General features: G+C 32.5%; 1 protein-coding gene across 7 annotated transcripts in view; it reads left to right on the plus strand.

Annotated features, from left to right (window-relative positions):
* Positions 1 to 1,706: 1,706 nt before the first annotated feature.
* Positions 1,707 to 12,699, plus strand: part of LOC108917842 (probable JmjC domain-containing histone demethylation protein 2C) — a 322,212-nt gene continuing 311,219 nt past the window's right edge. For 4 of the 7 annotated variants that reach the window (XM_023455245.1, XM_023455246.1, XM_023455247.1 and 1 more), the window contains exon 1: positions 1,707 to 2,017. In XM_023455245.1, coding sequence (XP_023311013.1) covers positions 1,862 to 2,017 — 156 coding nt within the window. In that variant the 5' untranslated portion in view covers positions 1,707 to 1,861. The remainder of the gene's footprint in view (positions 2,018 to 12,699) is intronic. The other 3 variants (XM_023455248.1, XM_023455250.1, XM_023455257.1) reach the window with 1 other exon arrangement.

Genomic DNA, 12,699 nt, shown 5'->3' on the forward strand with positions numbered 1-12,699 from the left:
AAGCTTGATGTCTTAATGGTTGAATTATAAACTTTTTATTGGTTTTCAAATGATCTATGATATATTGTAACTTTTCAGCCACCTAAAAAACCCTTATGGAAGACCCACCCCTCATAAAAAACCCTACCCCTTATAGAAAAATTTCCTAAAAATTATATGTGAGTATGGTGATATAATTAATTTTTTTCAATTTTATTCAATTTATTCTTAATATTTTTTTACCATGACTTTTGTAATTTTAAAGTTATAAATTTACTCAAAAACCATTTTGTAGGGAATTTAAATCACTTTAAGTTCTGTGATTTGCAGTTTTTTTTAGCCCTTCGTTTTTTAGATTTGTAAGCTAAAAGGGCTCAGGAAAGGCAGCATTGGAGCTTAGTTTTGAGTTTCTAATGGGCATAACTCAGTCGAATTTTGTCCTACAAAAATTTAAAAGAAAGCAACTTGTTCAGTAAGAAAAAACCTACAATTTCTTATTCCGTCATTTTTTTATAACTTTGTTAGTTTTTGAAATATTTTGAAAAAAGGCGATTTTTTAAAAAATTTAAAAATTTTATTCAACAGTAAATGAAATATATTTTTTAAAATTTAGGCTCCTAAAATCGTTTAAATTCCCAGAATCTACTGTTAATACATAAATAAAGTAAATTCCAGAAGGAATACGTTTAATTTTTTTCCGTCAAGTCATTAATTTTAATACCGATTTTTTTTTGGGCTATTCCCTAGCTACAGTTCAAATTTCACGTCAATCTATTCTATCCGAAAAAATCGGTAACCACAATGCCTCAGTGACTGGACTACTAACATTACTGAAGAGTTACTCATTAAAATACGAAAAAAATAATGTTGACGCGCGCATGTTGCCACTATGGAATTATCAAAAATATCTAAGTTCCGAGTTAATTAAAAATTTCTATGTCGATGACCCTTTTATTGATGTTTTCTTATTCTTTTTCATAACGTGATACCTTACTTTAAATAAAAAAAAAATAATTTTCTCTCAGATCTTACATTAATTTATCGAATTTCCACAACACTCACTTGCCATCTTTAATTATGAAATGATCTAATAAAAATCTTCTTGAGGCTTGGACTTATTTTGACTGCTGTTATTTTGTTTTAAACATTTTGGTACCTATAAATAAATAATTTTCATAAGCAAAATTACTGCCCTACCTTTTAATTCTTTAAACTCGTTTGTTACATGACGAATAATATTCCACAAAACTTTCTAGTATGAGTAGTATGCTACTGAAAGTTCATATATTTTTAAAGAAACGAACACAAAACATGAATACCTACGTTTCTATAAATTTTTATTCAGTTAAATTCAACTTTATGTACGTTATAGAGTCGTATAACAGTTTACAATTATTCAAAGTATACACAACTAAAGTCCACGAACCAATGATATACCAGTCTAAACAGTGTAAACCGAGCTTAGCGTTCCGCCGTAGTTCAATGCAGTTGGCCTTGCTCCAGCGCGATGCTTCGGTTGCTAACGAAAAGATGGCGGCACGGTGCGTCCGGCATGTGGCTCCATCTGTGCGGTTTTCGGCGTAAGCCGTGCAGTTCGAACGAGAGAAACACCTCCGAGGAGGTTTGTTTCTGTTTTCTCCTCGTCCTCGTGCACCGATGGAAACCGAAACCCTGGAGTGCGAGCGCGAAGTCTTGAATACGCCGCACACTAGGCTAGAATTGAAAATCTTTACGAGCGATGTGCGAAGTAGTGCGCGCCCAATGCACACAAAATATCACGCGAGTTTCAAAAAGCCGAGTTGTTAAATAATTAATAAAAGAATAGTGTTTATGGAGTTGCTTGTTGGAGTGTGTTGAGTTTTTGTTGAAATTTAGTGGTGCAATGGCATACAAGTGTCGCGAGGAGGTCGTTGGGAAACGGTTCCTGTCTGTGAGTGGATTTAGTAAGTTAAAATCTGGGAAAATTAGTGAGTGGGGGTGGAGGAGTGGTGTTGTACGAGCTGCTACACATAGGGATAACACTAATCAGGATCTACAGGTAAATAAAAAGGTTATTCCAGGCCCCTTCGAGTGGCATTTAAAAAGGGGGTGTGTACCTACATGTGTACCCGATCAGCGATGTAATCTATTCGATACTGTTATTTACTTAAAATAACCTGTTGCCAATCGATAGTTTTATTTATATGTACCTACTTTACATCGATCTGGGCAGCTATTTGTTTAGCTCGAATTTGATTCCACGTAACATAAACACTTGCCAATTCTAGCATTGCAATTCACGAAAAATACATCCCTGCGTTTGATTTGGACATTTTAAGGAATTTGCCAAGTTGGGGGAGGTACATGTACGTTAAATATTTGAGAAGCTTAGGTACTTTGATGGTCTACGTGACGTTTGCACGGTAAGCAAGACGAGTCGATATTTCGTCTTACTATGGCCCATACCCTTAAATATATGAATTTTTAACACAACATCCTTCCTTTCTTACTACATGTTACAATACAAGTGAAACTACGACATTCCACATTAAAAATCCCAAACAAATACTGTTATTTTATAACAATACTTAGTGACATTAAAAAGTATTGATGTCAAAATGAATGAAAGAATTTAGTTAGGTGTAATTTTTCTTAATTCTAAGTTGTTGGATAATCTAGAATGTACTAAAACAATTTAGCTTGCATAAGCGACGTGACGTCTCAGTCGAATACCTATGCCCAGCCACCCACGGTATTATTTTTAGATTTTTAATTGCAAAAATTCTAGGAAAAACTGGAGTTTTTAGGTTAAATATAAAGTTTACACGTTTGCTTTTAAATAACTTGCAATCAATAGAAGTGAAAATATTTTTTTATTATAAAACTTTTTTGGAAGAGAAATTAAAGCATCCTGATGATACAATTCGAAATAGAACTAAACTAAAATGTGTGATTGATGACACAATGACACACAAATTCTATTAAAAAAAAGTCATTTTGAATGTCACTTTTTTATTTTAAAATTAATGAAAAAATGCCATTATCAAAACTTCTATTTGCCCTCAAACTCATAAACATGTCATTACTATCTCGGTTTTATATAAAGGGTGTTAAATTTATTGAAAAATTTGTATGTGACAAGCAGGTTATTGAAATTTTTTTGAAACTAGTTTAAATTATTTCGCAAAAAATAATTACTTCAATTCATATCAGTAAGATGTTTTGGACATAATTCTGATTCCCATAATTAAGCCATTTATACAGTATGTAATTACGAGAATCATAAATGAAGTTCTCTACTTTAGTCATATTTACAACCTTAGAATTATTAGCAATATCTTTTATTGACACCTGGAGCTTTCAAAATATTGAAGCAGTTTCAAATTAAAAAATAAAAATGTTATTTCCTCATAAATTTGCAAATAAAAAAGTTCAGATCACATTCGTGAGACACTTATATAAAAAAAAAACGGTAGGATGATTTTATTTTTATACAGGGTGGGCCATTAGTGTGAGAAAGTAAAATAACTCCCTTGTTATTCATAATACAGAAAAAGAGTTTATATAAAAGTTGTACAGAATCAAAAAACCTAAAGGACAAAATTAATTTGAAACACACAGGGCGATGAATAAAATCAGAACACGCCAAATATTACATTTTTTAAATGGAACACCCTATATATTTTTAAATATATGGATTTCTGAGAAAATTCTATATATGGTAATATAAACAGTTTAACACTTAGTGCGGGGTTACCAAGTTATGTAGAAAATTCTTCGAATTTTGGAAAAAACATAACTCGAAGAAGTTGTATTAACTTTCAACTACTAACACTTGGTGCAAAAATATTTGACACAGTTATATGCAAATGTTAGGCAAAGACTCCTATATTAGCTAATATCGATATTTTATACAGGACATTTTTTATAATACGATCAGTTTTAGAAAGTTCAAGCTTGATTTTCTAAAATTTTTCAAATAGAACACCCTGTATTTTATTATTCAATTTTATTCACATATCAGTCCACTTCAACTTTTATTAAGTATGTTCTACACCTAAAGTTGTTAGTTTTTAAGATATAGCAACATTTCTGGAAAAACATAATTTTTATTAGGATCTTCAGTCGCACGAAATGGCTTTGGAAAAAACTATCACATTGTGTCAACTTGTCAGTTCATAATTTATCGTTCCATATTGAGTCAATTTTATTAGTTAATATTTATTTGTGGTCTTATTCTATAAAATAATAAAAATTACTTCGTGTTTTCAGAAATGTTGCTATATCTTAAAAACTAACAATTTTAGATATAGAACATGCTTAATAAAAGTTGAATTGGACCGATATGTGAATAACATAGAATAATAAAATAGAGGGTGTTCCATTTGAAAAATTTTATAAAATCAAGTTCAAACTTTCTAAAAATGATCGTATTATAAAAAATGCCCTGTATAAAATATCGATATTAGCTAATATAGGAGTTTTTGCCTAACATTTGCCTATAATTCTATCAAATATTTTTGCTGTACATAGTTGAAAGTTAATACAACTTCTTCGAGGTAATGTTTTTTCCAAAATTCGAAGAATTTTCTACATAACTTGGCAACCCCGCACTAAAATGATAAACTGTTGATATTCCCATATATAGAATTTTCTCGGAAATCCATATGTTTAAAAATATACAGGATGTCCCATTTGAAAAATGTAATATTTGGCGTGTCCCGTTGTTACTCATCACCCTGTATGTATCAATTAATTTTGTAGTTTAGGTTTCTTGATTCTGTATAACTTTTATATAAACTTTTTTTCTGTATTATAAGTAACAAGGGAGTTATTTTACTTTCTCACACTAATGGCCCACCCTGTATATTTAACTCTTTTTTATAAAAAAAAATTAGAGGATATTAGAGAATGACATCACCGATGATCGCCGACTATTTTTAATGTAATGTGGTTGTTTTTATTTTTCCAGATTCCTTATAGAACATATTTTTAATTTTTTTACCTAATTGGATAAGCTCGTGTATAAGCAGTTTATTTAAAAAAAATAGATTTTTTCACTTACGCTGGGAATGCACCCTTCATTTTCAGTAACGAATAATTTGAAAAAAATCTAAATAGAAAGTTCACGAAAGTTCTTTATTGAAACTTTTTCAAATAGCAACTGTAGAATTTTGACAGTAGAATATTGCGGTGCCCTGTATACAGAGTACTTCAGAATAAAGTACTATAAATTCAAGGACTGATAGAACATCAAATATAATTTTTTTTTTGTAGATCATGGATCTTTTATCTTTGAGATTAAAGATAATTTTTTAAAATCAAATTTTTGCTATACCTATTTATGAAATTTAATATGATTAACTTTTTTGAGTTTACATATTACTCAAAAGCTTGATTCTCGTTAAAAAGTTTGTACCTATGTATTAGTTATTTAAACAGACACTATAAAAGACTGAACCTAAAAAAAGTTTTCATAAAATGCCTGAAAGAACAAAAGTGATGTATTTAGCACCCTCAAAAACTATCAGCCTCAAGTGTTAATGCATTCAGTTGATTTATGGTTAAAATCGTATTTAAAAAATCATTTTTAGAGCTCTCTATTTCACTCTTGAAGTCTTGAACCATAGGAAAAACTCTCTTCTTATTTTTTGATGTTCTATGGCACCATTTTTCAAAACACCCTTTGTAGCTGGTTTGATTGGTTCGTGATAGATTCTCCGCTAAGAATAGATTTTATCCGTTTCGATTCATTTGGGCTGTTAGGGATACACCAGCCGTCGTATTTAAAGCTTATACAGTGGATTATTTTGAGGCCGCACGTTTCGCAGGTTCGTCCGTTGACCCCGTTGCGATCAGCTCTAGGCTACCAGACCGGGTACCGGTCTGGCCCTCTACGTGCCCGCATACAGGGGGTGCCAGCCGCTCGAGACAGCCGCCGCTGCCGCCTAGGTGTTCTGTCTGAGAATTTGAATAGTCCGGATCGGGCTTTTCAACCGTTTTTTAGTCCTACCGACGAGCAGAGAGAGACATTCGGTATAGCTTTTTTTTTAACTGGGAATATTTTTATTTTTGATCAGAGCATCGTCTGCTAAATCACCACCCATGCCATTTCTCGTCTGTTTCATTCCCCGTTCCCGTGTCGGCACCTAGGATTTTTGACAAGTTTCTTCAATTGTTTAGATCATTAACTGACATTTGACATTACAAAGCCATCGCGATCTAGCTGATTACGATCAGAGAAAATTCGGTGGCGATAAGTCTATTAGTTTTGTGACAATTCATATTTGAGGATTTTATAATAGATCTTATCATTGCCAATAAATTTAAAGTTTGGTAATCTGTTTTCATTCATGGAGTTGTCAAAATATGTAGACGTGATATCCAGAATAGTACTTACCAGGACGTTATCAAAAATATCAGCTGACTAGTGATGGGAGATTTCGAGTGAAAAATCGAGTGGTACTCGATTATTGAGATCACTCGAGATATCTCGAGATGTTTACTCCCACCACTCGAGTGATTATTACCCTACGGTTGCACCCCAAAATGTTAGTGCATACTGCAAATAGTCACTGATTGCGTAACCTTTTATTTAGAATAAAACGAAAAAGTGGTTAGGTTTTGAAGTGCGTGAGCTTTTTTTTTTTTTTAGCTACGCTTATAAGTAATATATGACTATACAAACATATTTGTGTGAAAACGACCAATATCTCGTATCTCGAGTGATCACTCGATTATTAGAAGTACTCGATTATCAAAATTGGTCGATTATGCCCATCACTACAGCTGACAAATACAGAAAAATTAAATTTTCCATTTCGTAATAGAATTATTTCGTGTTTGGTAGTAGTTTTTGTTTTTATATTAATTTTTCCATGACGTTTCTATTTGTACACGGCGTACCGAATATAGTTGAAATACCTAAAAGCAAAAATAAGCAGACGTAAAAATCTTTAGTACCTATGTATCTAAATCTAAACAGCATATTCGTATGAATTGATATGAATTTCATTACAGCAGAAGTAAAAAAGAACAAATTAAATAAGAAATAATAATTTTTAAATATATACATATAGATATAGGTACATGTAAAAAATTTTAAAAGACAGAAATTTAAAAAACGGTGTCAAAGTTTAAGAAAAAATATTTCATAAGAGTCTATATCAAATTAAAAATTGTATTTCATCTTACTTTATTATATCTAAAAGGGATAGTCTCTCGGTCTAGATGAAAGAATTATCGAAATCCGTCCAGTAGTTTTTGAGTTTATTCGTAACAAACATACATACATACAAAAATATAAATCTTTCCTCTTTATAATATTAGTATAGATTATAAATACATGAATTGTAGGCAATCTACAGTGCATGTGAAGGGTGATAGTGTGGGTCAACGTTGACGAAGCGAAGGGCGTAAGTTGTTCTGTATATTCTTGTAAATATTTTAATATTTATTTAGGCTCCTATTAAAGTATGCACAAGCATCATTTACACAGTCCATTTTAGTTTTAAAAATTATATTATTATGCGGCACTCTTTTTTTAATTTGGAAATAGCAACAAAAATATCTCAAACTAGTTTAACTTCAAAATACCGTAATTACTTATTTTTCAATATGAAATATCAAGTAATAGAAAATATCGGATTGCTTGAACGAGTGGTGGAAACTGCATCTTACTATCATGTTTGACAATTTTTTTTTGAACCGTCAAGTAACACAGAAACTGTACTTTTTAAACCCGATATCTGTTTATCAAAATAGGCCTTATTCAACGAGAAATTATAAAAATGCAATAACATACAAGTTAACATATTTCAAAAAATTAAGTCGTGTAACGTCTAGAAGAAACGGGACACCTTGTATAATGGAAAATAATTGCAAAATGTGAAGAAATTGATTGAAATTATTGACATTAGGTGTAGAAGAAGCATTTTGAAATATTTTTTGACCACCATCGTTAAAACGCGAAGTAGTAGGCAGTCGTAATAAATTCCATAAATTATAATAATAATGATGTGAAACACATTCCGCTAGATTTATCTCGACTTTCACTGAGGGCCGTACACGCACATATATTCGGCCCGTGTCAGTTTTGACGGGATTATGAGAGACCGTAACCGTTTCGACATACCTACCCACCAGCCTCCTAGATGTTCCACATTACGCCACGATTCAGTCTAGATACGCCGCAGAATTTGCATTTTATCGCTCTGTCCGTATGCAAATGCGCCAATACTATAAATTATTAATTCCACAATCGCCTCACTAAAGGGCCTTCCTTGATTAAATCCAACGGAAGGAAGATTTACCGTTGACGATCGAGATAGCGGGAAAACGTAAACAAAAGGCGATCGCCTGCCATCTAGTACCGTACAGGGTGTTCGGTGACCGCAAGCGGTAGCTCGGAAGGCGTAAGATTTGTGTGGGAGAGGCGGCGGCTTATTATTATTCAGCGGGACATTTTTACGAGCAGAATCAGTTCAGGAACAGTGTCGGGAAAAATTATTTGCTAAACCGCATATCTCACCACCTAAGTAGCGTCCGATTATCGTCCTGGCTGCACTTTTCAGATCCGTTGGCAGACCGAAAAGTATGCAGTGACGGAAATAGACGCGCTGGCCTCATTGTCGGTATCCACTGAAACCGAATCTTATTTCAGGAAACGGGTGTATGTCGAGGTTTATGCATTTTCTAACCAGGCCGCGTTTTTCACCAGAGGTACGGACAGTAAAGTTAAAAAAAAGTTATGCAATTAGGAAAACTAAGACATACAATTTTTAATTTTCATTCATTTTTATCTTTATTAATTTATTGTTTGAATTATTTTGTTTTTTTTCGGGCCATTTGGGGGGTGGCGATCACCTCCTTGTGACATACCTGACTATGGACATGTTACAGAAAACTTTTTATATAAAGAGGAGAGGAAGTTTGAGATTTTAGTTGAGCTTCTTATTATTAGATGGCGTAATTAAGTAATGGTTTAGCCAAATCTATTTTGGTTTTGGGCATATTTTTTAAATTGACATATGCGAAAAAAAAATTGTCAAAATCTGTAACTTGATGTACAAAAGTTCGATTAATTAAGGAATATTGACATAACTGCCTGCATAGAATACCATAAAACACAATGTTTATCACTTTTTTTGGATTCTAAAAAATAAGTAGCGTTGTAATAAATTTAAAATTCGATAAAATTCATATCGAGCAATGTGACAACGGCGTGGCGGATAACACTAAACTGTCCAGCAATACGTAATTCAGCTGGTATCTGGAATTGGACCGTGTCTGATTGTTTTTTTGCATACAGTTATTTCCTTTTCTTGAGGCGTTATTTTTAATACGTATGATTATTTGGATGAAATCAATCTTTGCGTACTTTAATTACATATTTTTCAAATTCATAAAATGATTAGAAGTTAAGTTCCTGTTTTAAGAGATTATAATAATAGATTAGAGATAATTACTAAAATTCGAGCTCAAATTTAAGCACAACACTATCTTCGTACTACAAAATCGATACATTTTATTTTATTTATTTAAAAACTGGAAAACAATTGTCTTGAAGTTTACTATGGTCTGTTTAGAAATGAAAGAGAGTAATAAAAGCTTATTATGTATGTAAATCGTAAATAAATGTAGTACTGGTGCTTATATTCAATATTTTTATATTATGTAGTTTCGGTATAGATGAGGTGTACTTTTAAAAAAACTTTGTGCCATCGAACTGTACTAAATTGTAGCAGATAGCTAAAATTTAATCCCCGACAATCCGTCTTTGTCTATGCCGCTTCAATTTCTCGGTCCATTTCTCTTATAAGTAAACATTATAAAAACAGCATTTCAAAACATGAGGCTACTTTAAGCATCATAACCGAGTTAAGAGGGTTTTTAGTAATTCAAATAAAATTATTCAATATTATTATCAAAATATTTATTTAAATTTAATGAATAGACTTTTATTCCACACAAAAATATATGTATTTTGAAAAATCAAATTATGGTGAGTAAATGTAGTATTGTATAAATGTACAATAAAGAAAATAAAAAAGTAGGTATATTAAAATTCATCCTCTGAATATTCTGATGAATTATCTTCGTCTCCTAGATTGATAACGATAGGTTCCACAGTAACGTCAATTAAATTATTGAGTTCCCACATTTTCTACTCTTCTTTTTGTACATGATGTATACATCTTTGCCAGTTATCTGCAGTTACTCGTTCCAAGGAATTTTTTAACAAAATTTTCACGTCACTTAATTTAAACGTCGTATTATTTCGCGCTACATCTCCTTTTACCTGCGCCCAGACTAATTCGATTGGGTTAAGTTCACAGTGATAAGGTGGTAACCGTAGTACCGTTATTTGTCGATTTGTTGCCATTTCATCGATAACATATTTTTTCTGATCTTTATTAAGATTGACAAGTGTCAAAAGTTCCTTTTTCACCATATTTGTTTCAAAAGAAATGTTTTTTCCGGATAACCATTGAATTATATCGGCTTTCCTCCAAGCAGTCGTAGGCGTCCGCTCGGTCTGCCGTGAATGGTATTATCCATGACAATTACAGACCCCGGAGGAATAAGATCCAACATCTGTGTAAAATACTCTTCGAAAACATCTGCGTTCATGTCTTCGTGATAGTCACCTGTATTTTTAGATTCAAATAAAAGTAAACCGCCATCTACAAAACCACTGGCACTACCTATATGTGTCACTATTAATCTTCGCCCTTTACCTGAAGGTGCCTTGAACCCTGTCGAAAGTCCATCCAAAAATGCTTGTCGAAAACTTTTTACATTTTTATCTTGCCATAGTTTTGTTACAGTATATCCCTCGTTGACCCAAGTTTCGTCTAGATAATAAATATTCCTCCCTTCGTCACGGAATTTTCTAATTGATCTTAAGTAGGATCTTCGCCAACAAATAATTTCATCTTTATCGATAAGAACTGACTTCCTGTTCTGCTTTTCCCAGCAAAAATTCAACTCTCGTAAGACGGCCCATAATTTGCTTCTACTGATTTTTGGCAAATCGTTGTCCTCTGAAAGTTCACTTAAAATTCTGTTTAGCGTTGGTATTTCTTTTTTAAAATAAAATGAGTGTACTTTTCTGCGCATGATATTTTTGAAGAAATCATCTATAACGACTTTTGACCTCCCTGTAGATGATTTTGGGGGATTTACAGTATCTTGTTCATTTTTTGTTTCCTTTAAAAGTCTGTAGATAGCCGATTTTCCAATCCCTGTCATTTTTGTTAGCATTAATGTTACCCGATAATTATCTGAAACGAAATATTACCACGCCCATGGCCGGTTCTTATCTCGGGGTTTTATTACTCTCTTTTCCAAACAGAGTATAAGTGTTTCACAATAATTGTTGTTTACATTTTTTCCGTAGAACAAGTCTGCCGATTGTACACGTGGTACTTATGACCAGCTGTGTAGCGTTAGGTTAAGCTCTGTTGTCACATTGTGATGGAACCCCTCAATATTAATACTCGCTGTAGGTATTTTGAAAATTATTAATTTTACGCCCCTGTAATATACAACTTTTTTCTTCATTTATGATTACTCTACCTCATGCTGAAGTAATGGCAGTCAAACTTCTTACACCCTGTATTTTTAAAAGTGCTGCTTTTTTGCGTTTTCCATGCGTTTTTGCAGCTGTGGAAAACGGCATACCATTGCGGCACACAATTAGAGCAACTACCATTTTTTGAGTGAACTGGAAAAACGTTTATTTTTGTCTTTACATCATTTTTCACCTGTACCAATAGTTGTCACTATTTTTAGCAAGTCATTGCCACCTTGAGATATTTCCGCACATTTAGAGGTACTTGATATTTATTTAAAATGATTGCAGTAAAGTAGGAAAATGATTTCAAAATATTGAAATGTATTCCGAGGTGTTTCGAAGATTTTCGTATATTTTTGTAATGCTTTACAAAGTTTTTTTTAGCGTTTTTGCGAATTTTTTATAATTTTCTCATTGTTTAAATTTAATTGCACAAAATGGTAACTTCGCACTCGTACTAATTTCAGTGATTGAGTTTGTGAGTTGAAAAATATTTTAAATAACCCTATTTTAATAATGTAATAAAAAAATGTATATGTTCGTGTCAATTTGAAACTCTTGAGGCAACTTTTTTACATTGAATCGGCTCAAAATTCTTGGAATGATCATCTGAAATACTCTGTTTTATGTTAGAATTTGTTTTGCACCAATTTTACATTGTACATTTTTTTTTAAATGTACGAAAAAACGAAACTTCCGTGTAAATCTCAGCTTCACGTGTTCCTATAATTCCGCTTTGGTGTACTTTGTTCTTTTAGATAAGAATTCGAGAACATCGAGACGTGCCGACATCCCATTGCACATCAGTAACCTACGAAAACACAGAGATATACCCACCAAATCCAAACGGATGATTAACGTCGCCTTGACCTTGAACGTTTCGCGGGAACCTTTAACATTTAATTTCTAATTACATTATGTGGCACTTGAGATATTAGTACGATCGAACCCGGATGAGATTGCCAGAGATAAAAATATATTAGCTTAGGCGACAGTGAAATAAGTGTTTAGTGTAATAAGTACCTATTTTTTTCCACAACCAAACACGTGTACCTGTTTATAACTGAGGCAATAGCGTTATTTTTAAAACCCATCCCGCTGTGAGTGTTTTGCAGTGTTCCATGGCTCTCTTGTTTGTTACTAATAAAAATTGTAGCATAGAA

Source organism: Anoplophora glabripennis, unplaced genomic scaffold (genome assembly GCF_000390285.2).
Source record: "Anoplophora glabripennis isolate ALB-LARVAE unplaced genomic scaffold, Agla_2.0 scaffold17, whole genome shotgun sequence".
NCBI classification, from domain to species: Eukaryota; Metazoa; Arthropoda; class Insecta; order Coleoptera; family Cerambycidae; genus Anoplophora; species Anoplophora glabripennis.